This window comes from Taurulus bubalis (assembly GCF_910589615.1).
Source record: "Taurulus bubalis genome assembly, chromosome: 2".
Classification (NCBI taxonomy): Eukaryota; Metazoa; Chordata; class Actinopteri; order Perciformes; family Cottidae; genus Taurulus; species Taurulus bubalis.
Window position 1 is genome coordinate 8,830,606 of NC_136590.1, and position 16,006 is coordinate 8,846,611.

Here is a 16,006-nt window from a genome sequence, read left to right on the forward strand (position 1 = left end):
GAAAACATGATTGTAATGTTCACCTCGCCAGCATATTCAGCAGTTCACAGTAATAACTTGCAGTCGAGATACCCAGAGGGGTGGTGTAGATTGAAAATGTCCAATCTCTTCTTACTGCGGCATGGCTGCGGAGATGCAGCGCTGATAATTCAGGGAGTTTCAGTATGATGTTTTCAGGCCAGACACCAGCTGCCACATTCTCCTCCATCCACACCACAAAATACAGAAACTCATGGGACAGACTTGTCAAGGGTGAAATAAGAAAGGCGCTCGAGGTTATGTCAGTAATCCCTTATTTCTCGGGTGATTTGGGCATGATGAAACACACAGCCGAATACTGATTAAGATCGAGTTACAATACCACTTGAGTGCGACCAAATCCCGCACGCATGCACCTGCCCTCCAACGGCCAACGTTCTCACAGTTGTCGTGTCTCACAGTCACATGTGGCTTGTAAAGGCTGGATGAAAGCCCGTATGGCACAAGGTCAACATTGGCCACATTGTACACTGTTCATCCAATTGTGGTGTTAAGATTATAGCTGCAACTAATGACTGGTTACGTAGGTTTGCAATCTATTGACATTTTGCTTAGAATCTGAATCAGAATCAGAAACCGTTTATTTGCCAGGAATGTTTACACAAACGAGGAATTTTGCTAGGCGGAAGGTGCAGACGTTAGACGAGACAAACAACAATCAACAGTCAATGACAACAACAGTGCAATGATATTAAAATCAAGTATAAGATAAAGTGCTCAGACAAACAGATAACGTTAATGTAAGTGTATGTTAAAGTAAGTTAAAAAGTGTATGAAGTGGCATGAGTGTTTGAATATGAAGTGTGCAGTGGGGTGACCGTTAAGAAGACAGAAAAGAAAGAAAAAAATTTCGGAAAAATTGTAATTTAACACAAAAACAACACAAAACAGAGAGCACCGACCCACCGAGGCAGCCATCTTCGGCGCCATCTTGGATGTTACAATGTCAAAAGATCTTTGTATTCCTTGCTGGTAAACAGCTTGCCTGTCTATATATATGTATATACACGCAAATAATATCTTTCTTTTTTTTAAATCATCTCTGCTTGACTGCTGAAGGTGGTTTTAAAAGGTGCAATCAATAATTAAAGGATCATAGCTTACTCTTAATAACATGCTCCACATTATTACGGGATGTTTTTTCTGCAGTGTTTTTCATCTATTTGTATTTACCGCTGTTATCATAGCCATGCCACCCTTTTTAAGAAGTGCCAAAAGCTAAAAAGCAACATTTTGAACCTGCCAGGTGGAGTAAGTCTCTTCTCATAGTTGCAATCAGTTCTTATCCCCACTACTTACCAGTGGGATGACTTCAAAGCCATAAAATGCCTCCCCAGTAAGCCGGAGAGTCAAACACACACACACACTACTGAACAGTACACGATTCACCAAATCGAAACTCAGTGTCAGAAAAGCGCAGGCATCCTCAGAAATGATAGCCGTTAAAAGCAATAAGGCTTTGGTTACAGTGAGGAAGTGGGATGAGGATTGGGTAAGAGTCTCCATTAAAGGAAACTACATTCAGAGTGGATTCCCCCTAAAAAAAAAAAAAGACTCCCTCTCCAGCTCAAAAACAACACAAGGGAGAGAAGAAGAATGTTTTAATGCTCATGTGTTTCAACCTTGAACTAGTATCTGGAAGGCGCGCCCGGGGCACTGCTCTAATAAGAGCAGTATGGAAATTCAGAGCTAATCTGCTAATCACATGAAAGCTAATGCAGTTTGGCTGGAGGTGAATGCAGAGCGGTTATTTTGGCGCTGTGGCCGATCCTGAGAGGAATATTTTAAATCCACATCAGAATGAATCACAGGTCAGGTCACCTTGTCCATGTCAAGTAGCAGAGGAGCAGCGCTCCACTGGGACACCCTCCTGACTCTCATGATTGGGACTGATTGAGACTTCTTTTTTTTATCCTGAGGCGAACAGAGGGCGGTTGTTGTTTTTTAGCAAGAGACTTAAAAAACTTAATGTGAATTAAATTTGGTCAGGTTACGTGGTGAGGAACAAATGATTTGATCTCCAGACTCAAACAAGCACCTCCATGTGGTTATTTCACTGTAGATTGTGACACGTAATTCCTAAACTATGACATGTAAAACCTGATGATTTAAGATAAAGTAGTCTAGGTACATTTATGCCAAAACGGATACGAGTTTAGTTTAAAAGAGAATTATGTGCAGTTTTTCTTTTTAGAGTTGGTGAAGTCAAGTCATTTTTGACTGGAGTCAAGTTGAAAAGGTTGGGGTTTCTGATCTGTAGCCTACAATACTGTATATCACAGAAAACTTGTATAGGAATAAAGGGAGAAAGAAATGTGCAACAGAAAAGGTAGCCTTCTTCTTCAAATTGCTGCACTTTCCGTGGACAGAATGTAGAAACACAGATATGCAGTGTAATATTAAAACCTGCAAAGCAGCAGCGCGATATGAAATCTTATATATATATATATATATATATATATATATATATATATATATATCTTTGTGGATGGGTGACACATTATATCCCTAGATGTAATGGATCAAAAGGTCAACTGAGTGCAGTCATTTCTTTTGACCTATCGCATGCTAACGTCTCTTAAGGTTTATCCCGCAATCAGCAGCTGCCTTGACCTCCCTCCCTCTCTCTCCAGACAATTGCCCAGATCCTTTGTCCGTAAACACCCTCAGGGTCTGTGTGTAATTGTGATGACCATGCGGAACCGAAGCACCTTGGAGACAATATAATGACTTGTTCCACTTCGGAGCAGGTCTGTTAAAGGACAGTGTGTCACTGCTGCTGGGGACCATGTGATGTCTGTAGTTCCCCTCGCTGTGAAATGTTAAACGTTTTCTTAAGTGTTTTCCGGAGTCGTGGCGGACGCGATTTTCATGGCTCCTCTGCAAGGAATGTGATCTTGTGATTGTCACGAGTTCTCGTGAAGTCAAATAAACTAATGGCCACGTTGTATGCATTGGCCACATGCATGAATGCACAAAACAATCAACAAAAAGGAAGGCGTGTTAATAAATAAGATACTATCAGTAGTGGGGGAAAAAGACCCCAAAAAAACTGTGAATGTGTTTCTACAGGTGCTCAACGAAGCAGTGGGAGCCATGATGTACCACACCATCACCCTCACCAGAGAGGACCTGGAAAAGTTCAAAGCCCTCCGCATCATTATACGCATCGGCAGCGGATACGACAACATCGACATCAAGGCTGCTGGAGAGCTGGGTACGAACTCACAAAACCAGTATAAAGTCCAGTAGTGTTTAGTGCTGTTGTATGTATCCCAGAATATAGAGTCGATATATTATGTGAGATACCTAAGGGTACTATTTGTATTGTGTCTTGTGTTTTATGTGTATTTTCCTGTTCCATGTTTGTGTCCCATGTTATTGTGGTTTCTTCATGGAGAGTTTTGTAGATTTGTGTCTGCTTATTGGTTTGTTTGATGGTTTGTTTGTTCCGTAATTACATATGGTACCTCGGGCACCAGTAATCAGATTTAGCTGAATCTTGAGGGGATGTTTCATCACGCCGCTACAATGTGTATGTCGAAAACTGCAGTGATTGGCAAGCAGAGGTCAAAACAAGATGGCACGGTTGATAGTGAGTTTGCCCAAAAGGCGACGGCTTAGGGAGAGCATGTTTGCTGTTTCCTTGTTTTGTTTTTTATACATTTTTTCATTGCAGAACAGTATCAAAAGCTGAATTATAGAGATGTTATAGAGTCAGATGAATGGTGGCCATCCCACTGTGAGCCAGAATGTTCAAAGAGGCCGAACGGGAAGAGAGAGGAGAGTGCAGTCTTCTCTCTGAACCACCACCCGGGCTTATATCAGCAGGCTTGTGGCTCAAACAGCCCTTGCAGTTGACAAAGCTGCCATTTTCCTGCCAATAGGAGATACTGTGTCTAACTGCCACCCACTCACCGAAGGCGCTCTGCCTCGCAACGCAGGAGTCAAAAGCTATCGTGCCTGGAGAAGGCGGTGCTGATATGGTGGCTGTTCTCGGGGAGAAGAAAAGGGGCCATTGATTGAGCGGGCTCTGGCTATTTTTCGCTGTCCAGAGACGGCTGTGCTGCTACTCTGAGATACAGAGTGGGATGAGGACATTAGAGGAGAGCGAGGGCAGGCAGTAGTGCTTAAGTGGCGATAATGGAAATCTTTGTGTTGTTGGAGGATCGGCATGGTAATACCAGAAGGTCAGGGGTTTTAATACTCTGAAGGTAACAACATTATGAGCATTCCACTGGAGGATATCTTGACAGAAAGTGTCTCAAACTTGCTTTATTATGCATGTGCACATCATTTCAGATAGAGTAAGGCTTATTTTAGTGTGATCATATCTTATAATAATAATACAAAATGATGTTGCCCAAGTTACTCATTCTAGGCCAACTGTTATTAAAGATACCGTCTTTTTAAGATCTCTTACTGGCCTGAATTTACTCGTATCTATTAGAATAATACTGTCATTAGAATCATGATATTGATTATTACATTTTTTGAACAGAGCTTGATTCATTTTCCTTGTTCTGCCTTGTGTGTGTGTGTGTGTGTGTGTGTGTGTGTGTGTGTGTGTGTGTGTGTGTGTGTGTGTGTGTGTGTGTGTGTGTGTGTGTGTGTGTGTGTGTGTGTGTGCGCGTGTGTGTCTTTTCTTTAGGCATTGCTGTGTGTAACATTCCCTCGGCAGCTGTGGAGGAGACGGCGGACTCCACCCTGTGCCACATCCTCAACCTTTACCGGCGAAACACCTGGCTCTACCAGGCTCTCCGGGAGGGCACGCGGGTCCAGAGCGTGGAACAGATCCGCGAGGTGGCGTCCGGCGCCGCCCGCATCCGCGGAGAAACCCTTGGCCTCATCGGCTTCGGTTAGTGTCATTTATTCTGGAGTTACTTTCATCTTATTTCTGTTTTTTCACTCTCTTTCCTTTCCGCCGTTCTCTGCTTTCATATCCTCTCACCGCTCGGCGCGCCTTCTGTTTCCCTGCCCTGATAAGGTTATTTCTCTGCCTCTGTCCGTCCCATTATTTTCTCAAGCTTGTCGGTTTCCCCTCCCTCCGGGTTGGCTTCCTTTTCTCTGCCGCACTGTTCTCTCATCCCAGCGCTCTAATGCTCACCATTATATCTCCATTATTCTCTCTTCTTCTGTTTTCCACTCTTCCTCTCTGTCGCTGCGGCCCCTCGACACCTTGCCCTGCCATAATCGGGCCCCTCATGGCAGACCGGATTCTGCCCGTGTGTGTGTTTGTTACAGTGTGTTTTCCCTCTCTGCACCTGTTTTTAATGCTGATTGTGTGTGTTTGTGCATCCTTCCACCCTGTCTCAACATTAGTGGGCTCACAGATGCTTTGTCTTCTCACAAGCCTTTTCAGAGTGCCACCTTATCTCTGTGTCCACATACACCTCCCCCCACCCCCCCTCCCTCCCTCCAACACACACAAACACAACCTCCTCCCCCCTACAGGTCCCAGACAGCCTTCTAGACTTACTGTGCCCAAACAGCAGGCACTGGCAGGAAGAATGCCCCCCCCCCCATCTATCTCATTCTCACCGAATCCTCCCATCTCCAGCCTCCTCTCCCGGTCTTTCTGGCTCAAGCCTTCTCCAAAACAATGTCCATTGTCAGCGGGAGGTTGGGGAGAGCGAAGGCCTCCTGGTGTTTATTTGTAGGAGTCTGTACATTCAGCCAGCTGCACAACTCTGCAGGCTGCAAACACACAGAATGGCGGAAAAAAAACCTCTGGCTCTTGTGGCGACAAAAGACTCAAGAGTACTTCAAGTACCAGCCACGCAAATGTTTTAGGCTTTTACACTTTTAAAGTAATGTTGGGCTGCGGCAGAATTCATTCATTTGTAATGATATTGATTTCACTATCATTCCCTAGATTAGTTCTCTCATAAATAAGTATGTGGAATCCCCTTTACATCATATTTCTGCGTAAATGATCACCGCATTAAACTTTTAAATACTTGAATTAGGTGAAAGCCACCTTTTCTGTCTTTTTGTGTGAGCTGGAAAGCGTATTCATTGTATACATTAAGAGGAAAACCAGTTAGGGGAATCAATTAGATTGGAGTTTTTGCCTAATTCAGCTTTGATCCTTTACTTATAAGTTGTATACACCAGGTGAATACAATGCTGCAAAACGTATATTACTCATTATTAATACAAACATTTACAAAAAAAGTTTATTCATAAGAATAGAAAGAAAGGCCTGCTCATCAGCCTCAATGGCACGCAGTAAAGCCGGAACTTAAACATCCTGAAAAAAGTCCCATGAGCAGGGAAAATGACTCTCGTCCCGCCTGGCACTTAAATACGAGTCGGTGGGTTTAGTCGATCTGACATATCATATTATCGTTCTACACATTTCTATTGTTGGAATGAAGGATTCTGTAATAATAATTACTAAATAATTGCATTAATATAGGTTTATAGGGTCACATAGTAAAAGATAAAGAATCTTCACTGAAGTCCACATACTGGCCTTTTCTGACATATGACATCTATATATTGATATTGGAAAATATCGTATTGTATAGATTAATTTCCTGTTACCGATATTAACCCTGTGGCCAAGCTCTAGTAGGTGCATAGTTAACAACGTCACTGACATATTCTGTCCAGGAGAAATCCACCTCGACAGCACAAGACCAACCATGTGTTTGACTACAACACACACTTCCTTTTGAATGGGCTGTTTTTACAAAAGCAGCATTCTTTCCTTCGACTTGGCCTTGACCAATCACCGCCCTGTCTGCCCTACTCTGGGAAAGAGTTGATTTGACAAATCTTTGTATTGTTGCCTCACATTTGAGTGCAGAGTGTCGTTCTCGTCCTTTGACTGTGGACAAAGCAAATGTCTCCCACTGAAAGTTGTGTGGCAGAATATTCTCTATCTTTCAGTGGCATTGATCGGTGTGGGAAGGTAGGGAGACGGAGGATTAGAAATGAAAAGAAAGGAGACGCTTGAAAGGAAAAATCCACACAAAAACACTTACTAGTTATAGTTTCTAGTGCTACACGACATAATTGTGAATTAGAGATATTTGCAGACACACAAAACAACTGTAAACACTAGACTTCATTGTAAATCCCTCTAAATCAAAGGGATGCTGTTTCCCTCTAAATCCACCACTTTACAACAATTGCCCATCGACCACACAGGCAGAAAAATCGTTGTAGAAGAAGCAGAGATGCCAATTCCCCACCTCTCCCCCACCAGCCGCATCAAATCAGATTGTACTTCAGCCACAAGACGACCTGGTCTGTTTCAAACTAACTGGAAAACTCATTCTAGCGCTGCTGCTGCTGTCTGCACTTAAAACCCGCCGCTGAATGCAACAAGTTCATTCTTGCCCTCTGTGTGTTGTCAAATGATATTCTGGGAAATATCAGGAATACAGTAAATGAAGCAGAAATACACAGGGCTAGTTGAGGAAAAGTGCATACACCAAAAAAGATCGAGCACTTTGGGAAAAGTAGCTTTCGACAGTTATCAAAAAGTTAATTGTAATCCCATCCCCATAATAGAACAGAATGGTCTGAGTGATTGCTTCAGTATTTTAAGGAGTTTGTATGCAGCTGTCTCTTATTGGATGAGATTGAAAATGTGTGGGGGGAAAGACAGCTAAGAGCAGAACACAATGCTCCATCACAAAGAGAGGGCTTTGAGAGTGGAAAGGACCTTATCGATCCTCTTCACCAGCAGCTGGCATCTCCAGTAAAGGAGCAGAGGCTCACAGCCGACACAACAAATGGCTGCGAGAGACGGAGGAAGCGCCTTCTATGCTTCTGATTCACTGTCTCAGTCTCCACTGGAAACCAGTTACCTCACTTTGTCCTCTTTTTGAGAAATGATTTCTCCATCATGACTGCATCAATCATTAACCATTTTCTTTCTAACAACAGCGAATCTCTCGTAGACGTCAGAAAAGACCTTTTAACGTCCCAAGAGAATGAAAATGCTTAAAAATGGATAGCTTCACTGGTTGGATTTTATGTTCATGTCTATTTTATGGTGTCTTAAAAAAATAACTCTCTTTAATGCTTATTGTGTATTTAGCAGGAATGATGTTTAATGCATTTAGTATTAATCCTTATGATGCATTAACAGCCCTCTATTTCCTATCTAGTAAAACATATATATGGTCCAGGACTTCGAGAATAGACAATATCTTTTATGTTAATGTATTCATGTATGCGGATGTGTTGCCTCAAAAATATTGATGTACCAAGAACAGTGCCCATAATAAAGTAAATGTCCCAGAGTAATTATCTTAATAGTTATAGTCCTAATAAATGCAGGTCGTAGCATTAGCTGCCGGTCCATGAAGGTTGAGAATCCTAGATAATAGCTAGATAATAACACCATCACCTGAATTGTCAATGTCATATAATTGCCTCTCGGCTCCTGTGGTTGACTGTACATGAATAAACCCGATTCCCTTCCCTGTGTGTCCTCAGGTCGTTCGGGCCAGGCGGTGGCGGTGCGGGCCAAGGTTTTCGGCTTCAACGTCATCTTCTACGACCCTTACTTGCAGGACGGCCTGGAGCGCTCGCTGGGCGTCCAGCGCGTCTACACCCTGCAGGACCTGCTCTACCAGAGCGACTGCGTCTCCCTGCACTGCAACCTGAACGAACACAACCACCACCTCATCAACGACTTCACCATCAAACAGGTGCATGAGCAGAACCGCGCACATACACACACAGACCCACACACACGCAGACGTGTCATCCAGACGGAGCCCAACATTGAACAGCTGCGATGTGACCCGGGCTTAACGCAACGCTATCTAGCAGGTAGACAAGCAGAGCTGCTGGTGTATTATGACTCTGTCAGCCTGGAGGCTGTCCTAAAGAGCATTATAGTGAGGTAGAAAGAGAGGGGCGACGGGAAACGGCAGCAGCCTTCCTGCCTGCACATTCCCTGCTCTTTATCTTAAGCTCCACCAAAGCTGGACACAAATTCATTCCTTTGCTCTGTCAAATGCAATTAGCGCCAGCCCACGGCTACAGCAAATATATCGACTAGGCTGCGCAGCAGGGGGCTGAGAGCACTGCAAGGGGAAAGCGCTGTTCTCTGAGTCAATAACTGCACTGCGAGGCGCTGCCTGGGGTGACACCTGCAGGAGAAGCAGCGGTACTACACGGGCTGAAGAAGCATCTCCCTTCGGTCGATTTCTCCCCATGTTGCCGCTCACTGATTTCTCTCTTTGTGTCCTTCTTTCTGCGATTTGCGAGTTGCAGAATGCGAGGAGACACACATAAGTGGGTGTAGGGTAATAGCTTAACCTAGTTAACTCTATGTCTTTTTCAAAGCTTAATATTCTCAGCTGCCTCTTAAGTGCTGCAATGAAAGAACACTTTCCTCTCTTTCCTCACCCAGAAATCTTGGCAGTCGCTCTCGGCTCTCAGCGAGTGGAAACGTGTGTGTGCGCATGTTTGTGTGTGTGTCAGAACCACCAAGCCCTAATAAAAGACTGCCTGCCAGCGTAAAGGCTTTTCATGCCCCTGGATTTCAGCTTTTGTCAAGATTAAGGGATTACTTTCTTCTAAGCATATTCATTTGATTTATTTTTTTCGCTTCCTCCCTCTTATACTTTTTGTTGTGCTTTTTTTTTTTCACAAGCAGCATGGGGTGGTGGCGCTGCCTCATCTTTCAGCTCAGCCCTCATCCTTCATTTCATCTCTTGGTTTTGGATAAAGATGTCCTTTATCCCACATCTGACAGCATTCTTCCCAGCTGCTGTCTGTCTCCTAGATCTCTCAGGTGTCAGGCACAACAAAGGTGTCACAGATGGGTTTTTTAAATTCTCAATTTCTGTCCCGTGTAATATGTTTCAAGGCCCTCAAATGCAGTCATCCAATCCAGATTAATGTGCCGCGTTAGATCAAACAGATTAACTCCACTGCCGGGCTGACAGGCGCACCTCAACACCCACATCTGGGCGTTTGTTTGTGAATAACTGGTTGTTATAATTTTGGGTTGCCCATACGAACGTCCATCTTTCCAGCCGTCCCAGTCTCTTGAATGCAATATCTGAAGAGCGCATGGAAAGAATTTCTTTACCTTTGGCAGAAACCTCCACTTGAGCTCGAGGATGAACTGATTAGAGTTTGGTGGTCAAAGGTCAAGGTCACTGTGACCATACCTCAAAAATCCATCGATAAAAATATAATAAAATAGTTAGGTTTTGGACTGACATAGATGTACAACGTCATGACTGGTTGGAGGAGGCATACAACCGTGAGGAAGTAATCCTAATGCCTAGTTTGTTTGTCTGACTGTGTGTGTGTGTGTGTGTGTGTGTGTGTGTGTGTGTGTGTGTGTGTGTGTGTGTGTGTGTGTGTGTGTGTGTGTGTGTGTTGTGCACTACAGATGCGTCAAGGCGCGTTCCTGGTCAACACCGCGCGGGGAGGCCTGGTGGATGAGAAGGCCCTGGCCCAGGCCTTGAAGGAGGGCAGGATACGTGGTGCCGCCCTGGACGTTCATGAGACAGAGCCCTTTACGTAAGTACACACACACACACACACATACACACACACACACACACACACACATCCACATCCCTCTCAAAGGCAGACAGATGAATGCTTCACTCAGAGAGACAGATTCCGACAAGGAAATGGATGGGTGTGTAGGAAGGGAAAGAAACAAATTGCACGCAGTCAAAGAGACGAAGAACCTTAAACAGCCGAAGTGAAAGAATGTCAGACAAACGGACAGAAACAATGGCAGACATTTGACAAGTTAAAGACACCTCATGCACTCCTTCAGGGCTCTGAAGTTAATGCAACTCAGGAGATGGAGAGAGCTCGCTTCATTGGTTGGGTGTGGAGAGGATCAATGAAGTGTGTGTCCCCTCCTTCTTTAGACCATGGATGTATAAAGAGTACTGGACACAGCGTTGGAAGCAGCACCCTGTTCATACTTATGAAAGTTGCTCAGTGACACAAGCAGAACAGTTTGATTTCCGAATGTTTTAGACGTACGAGCCTAAAGACCCGCCTTTTATTAAGACAGTTTTACAAATGAGAAAATAGGAAACGGTCAAATTTGATTTTACCAAACGTTAAACTAATTTAAACTAAACTAAGATTGCTGAAGATCATCATCATCAGTAAGTATTGTCTTTTAAAATGTATCCAAATTTGAGCCGCTAACGAATTAAAACGTCGTGCTGAAAATCATCCTGTAAACATTTAAGCATTCACCACAGGCCATGTTCAACTTTTATCGGCAAAACTTGAACTGTTCTGCAGCTTTGAGCTCCAATCTCCAATTCCACTCCTGCTCTCACCAGAGGGCAAAACCGCTTGATGCACCTGCCGGTTTTCCACCTTTTCTAAGAACCATGTTCCCCGTCTCAGCGGGTGACTGGTGCTGATTGTTGTTCACGCATCAGGGACAGGTAGGGAGTTCGGAGGCTGCTTGCTTCGGCTGACTGGCTGCTCGTGAAGACTGAAACTCAGCCCGATGAAGCTGGAACTCGTGCTCCGCTGACCCAATATGTCAACAGGGGAGTGTGTCATAACTTTGGCCCTCCACCCCACGCAACACTGAACTGATTCAGGGCGCCACTGAGGCGTTACACACACACACACACACACACACACACACACACACAACCAGGCTCGGTGTTACAGGAATAGAGGAAGAGGAGGGGGAGTTGGAGCTGATCTGTCTTTCAGTGCCACATGAGAGGACAGAGATGAAGGAGAGGACGTTTAGGAAAAGGAGGAAGAGGATTGTGGCGTGTGTGAATAACCAGATCTGACATTGTCTCCCGTTAGCCTTGTTTCCAGATAATTGTCATGCAAATTGTCTACAAAGTTTTCAAGTTTTTTTTAAGAGGAAAAATAAACTGAATGAGAATTGATTAAAATATGAAATGAGTTATGCACACGAATGGGCTTTCTGATTGCCCCAATTAAAACAGTAAAAAAAAAACATATTTGATGCTTTCACACAAAGCAAAAACCCATGAAATGCCCCATGCAATATTTTAACGCACCAGCTTTCATGGCTCAATGGACAGATACTACATCTACATCTCAGAATATCCAGCGTCACTGTTCAGCTGTCGGCTTTAAAATGTAACAACTATGCTAAACTGCTGTCATTTATTTGATAAAAAGCACTCTCTTTGCCACTTGCAATTCCTCACATGATTTTTTTTATGACAATTTTACCATCATGAGAGCATTAAAAACTTAACGATCCCCTCCAGACATGTCATTAGACCTCAAATACAAATGCCTTGAATAATAATTTGTGTCAGATGTGTTTGTTTTTTCACAAAAAACTTCAATTAGTTACAAATACATTAGTTATATTAACTGCCTCATTATAAAGAAAATCCAGAATCTATAAACATGCAAACATTGTTAATTTGATTAATTTAACTGCCAGGGCACAAGAAGTCTACGCTTTCCCTCTTCAGCAGATGAACATGAAAACAAAACAACAAGTGTCAAAATCTGCACAGTGAAGGTCAAATAAAGTAACAATAAGCAAAACACATTTAATAGAGGGGGGGGACTATGGTCAAAAATCATCTCATATTTTATTCATCATAATTCACAAAGATAAGAACAGCACAGCTATGGTTAGCCTTGCACCTGTGTCTTTTATTCAGTATTTTGTTATCATTTGTCCTTGTCTACACTCTTTTCTTACCCTGTGTGTGTCTGTGTGTGTGTCTGTGTGTGTGTGTAGTTTTGCTCAGGGCCCGCTGAAAGACGCTCCAAACCTGATCTGCACACCGCACACAGCCTGGTACAGTGAGCAGGCCTCTCTGGAGATGAGGGAGGCCGCCGCCACCGAGATCCGAAGAGCCATCACCGGTACGCCGACACATAAACACATTTAGTATCTGTTACTTGTCACAGCGCTCACGTCCGACAAACACAATATGAAATATTTTTCCGCCCGACTCTCCACTGCTTCGTGGTCTGCAGGCGCAGCCTCATCTTCACTGTGTGACCTGTCGCACGTCTCTCTTTCCCAGATGTCACATTTCCACTTCAATAGGCCCTGGGTAGCCGTTATTAAATCTGGACCTCTTAGTAGACGTCATCATTAGCTCCCCGACGCAGAGCAGAGGCTGCCGACGAGAACACATCCAGACTGTTAAATGGTCTTGATTTGCATTTTGTGTTTCTAAGCCTGATGTGTTTGTCAGTCTGGACTCCAACTCTTTGTCACTCATCACCTGGAAGACGTTACGACCTGGAGTGTGTGCTTCGCTGCTTTTAACTGTGTGTGTGTGTGTGTGTCTCTCTCTCATATGACAGGCCGTATCCCTGACAGCCTAAGAAACTGCGTCAACAAGGAGTTCTTTGTCACCTCGGCACCTTGGGCAGTTATGGATCAACCGGGCGTCCACCCTGAGCTCAACGGCGCCGCCTACAGGTAGAGACTGAACATGCAGATGGCTAGCAAAAACCTTCCCATTTAAAAGAAATTATTAATAAAAAAAAAACAAATGAATTAAAAAGCTGCCCTGCATTATACTAGGATTGCCCAATTCCCCCCACCCCCTTTTTTTTCATTGTTTTAAAATGTATTTCCTTCAACTGGTTGAGGAAAGTTATCAACAAGTAATCAATGACGTCCCTGGTCTGCTCTAGATCCCAGTAGCCTGTACCCTCTGACTGTTCTCTGTAGTGGTCAAATGGGCTCTTCCTGAACTCAGCATGTCCGCCTCCATGTGTTTCTTCCACGCAGCCAAGTGAACCTTCCTGGCATAACAACCGGTGTCCCCCAAGACAAAATTATTGCCTAGATCAGGAGCAGGTAAATACGACCATCCGGGACAACAGCCTCTTGTCTGGAGGTCCCGGATAAGACCCTCTGAGCTGAGCTCACGTGATGTGTGTCCCCTCTATAACCCCCCAGTGCTCACCTGTGTGACTGAACACGACGTAGAGAATGTGGGCTTTGAGCATCTCAATAAGCATAAGCATGACGTAAAGCCATTCAGATGCAGTCATGCTTTGTGATTTCCTTCTTATGGGTTTCAACTTCTGTTGGATTTAACGTCTCTGAACTGCATTATCCTTTCCTCCTCCTCTTTGGTTGAATGGTTATTGTACGGAGCGCCTCGGGTTCACTGGGAATCTTTTTACTGAACTACTTTCACAGTAATAGACTTTTTGTCTTTGACATTTTGAATAACTTTTTTATGACATACTATACCATGACTTTACAACATACTATACTATGACCTTTTAAAATACTATTCATACTACTTTTATGACATAAATTATGACTTTTTTGTGATATTTCATGACTTGCTTATTACTTTTTTTTCAACATACTATACCGTGACTTATTTGATGTACTATAATATGACTTTCTATGACCTTTTTATCGACATAATGTACTATAACTTCTTTATGACTTCTTTTCAACTTCTGACAGTTATTTTTTCCTGTGTTGGGAAAGGCCCTTGAGTGTCACTAGATTTTAGGTTTGTTCAGATAATCCTGTCTGTCAGGATGTTGAGAATATTCAACATATTTAGTAAACTGCATGCCCTCTGGGAGTCCCACTAACCTTTGACCTTCCCTTTCCCCAGATACCCACCGGGCGTAGTTGGCGTGGCTCCAGGCGGCATCCCTGTGGCGTTAGAGGGCATGGTGCCAGGCGGGGTGCCCATCGCCCACACCCTGCCCTCTGGTACACACCCCTCCCAGGCCCCGTCGCCCAACCAGCCCTCCAAACACGGCGAGACCAGAGAGCACCTCACCGAGCAATAGCAGCAGAAGGGATACGGCCGACAACATCTCCTCCGACGTGTCGACACTCAGAACCAACCAATCGCAAAGCAACCGACCAACTGGGACCAAGAGACAGTGAAACAACACAAGCGGCTGAAACCAGTCCAGCAACTGGGAACAAAGGAAGTGTTCCGGGGAATTTGTACTTTTAATGTTTTAGTTTCTACTCTCTGTCTCTTTTGGGTTCAGTACCGACTTTACTCTTTGATGATGATGATGATGGTTTTTGTTTTTCTTCGGGACATGCCTATGATTGTGGACACAGTCGAGTGTTTTTAGCGCTCCGGGATCAACCGATGAGACTCTGTCCCGGCCCGTACACCTCAGAGCTCATGGGAAACGTAGGCCCACATCTCAACACACCAATGGGCGAACAAGAGAAAAAAACTTTGGCATCATGTGCTACTGGACCTTATCTCCTCCCCGCCGCCTCCCCAACCTCCTCCTGACTCGCCCCTCCTTTCCTCCACCCAGCTCCAACCTTCCTTATGTAACTAATGTGTGTTGTTTAGCCCCCTCATTATGCCTCAGAAGAGAATTATCATTTTTGTTTCTTTCAATCTTCTGTGTGAATGACTAAAAATGGATTACTATATATATTTATCATTCGTCAAAACAAAAAAAAGACTCATCAGTTCTAGTAATCTAGTGTGGGTTTTAACCCTTTCCTGGCAATAATACATACGACAGCTGTTGCAGTTATAGGATTTCACCACTTGAGGGCACTTCTACACAGTGTGGGGGATTTCTTCTGACTGTTGAGACCATAAGTTGCTCCAGTATATGTTGTGTGATTATCTTTTTTTTCTCCCCCAAGCTGTAAAACACTAAACAAACATTCACTTTAAACATTTGATTGTAGCTGAATTCAATTAAATGGATTTAGAGGGAGTTGCCAGCTAAGTATTTCACTTTTCTCCTTGGTTAAGAGTTTGTTGGTCATGTGTCAGTGTGACTGCGAGCTGCGAAGGAGGAAACATTTTTTTTTAGAATCATAAAAGGTTTGGTGCGATGCATCTGATATCCGATGACAGCTAATGGGAACCGGATATCAACTTAGTGGCAGCGGCACACAGATTGTGACCCCCTCCCTCTTCTTTGAGCACATTTCACACTGAAGACAGGAAAGGGTTAAAGCAAACTTACTTTTCATTAATGACTCAGGAAATCACTTTTTTGCAGATAT

General features: G+C 43.8%; 1 protein-coding gene across 2 annotated transcripts in view; it reads left to right on the forward strand.

Annotated features, from left to right (window-relative positions):
- Positions 1–14,815, forward strand: part of ctbp2l (C-terminal binding protein 2, like) — a gene marked incomplete at its 5' end in the record, with an annotated part of 46,102 nt that extends 31,287 nt beyond the window's left edge. For both annotated transcript variants that reach the window (XM_079237443.1, XM_079237444.1), the window contains 7 exons: positions 3,112–3,256; positions 4,691–4,897; positions 8,497–8,711; positions 10,415–10,545; positions 12,755–12,882; positions 13,333–13,450; positions 14,619–14,815. In XM_079237443.1, the coding sequence (XP_079093569.1) occupies positions 3,112–3,256; positions 4,691–4,897; positions 8,497–8,711; positions 10,415–10,545; positions 12,755–12,882; positions 13,333–13,450; positions 14,619–14,799 (1,125 nt within the window). In that variant the 3' untranslated portion in view covers positions 14,800–14,815. The remainder of the gene's footprint in view (positions 1–3,111; positions 3,257–4,690; positions 4,898–8,496; positions 8,712–10,414; positions 10,546–12,754; positions 12,883–13,332; positions 13,451–14,618) is intronic.
- Between the last annotated feature and the right edge of the window lie 1,191 nt (positions 14,816–16,006).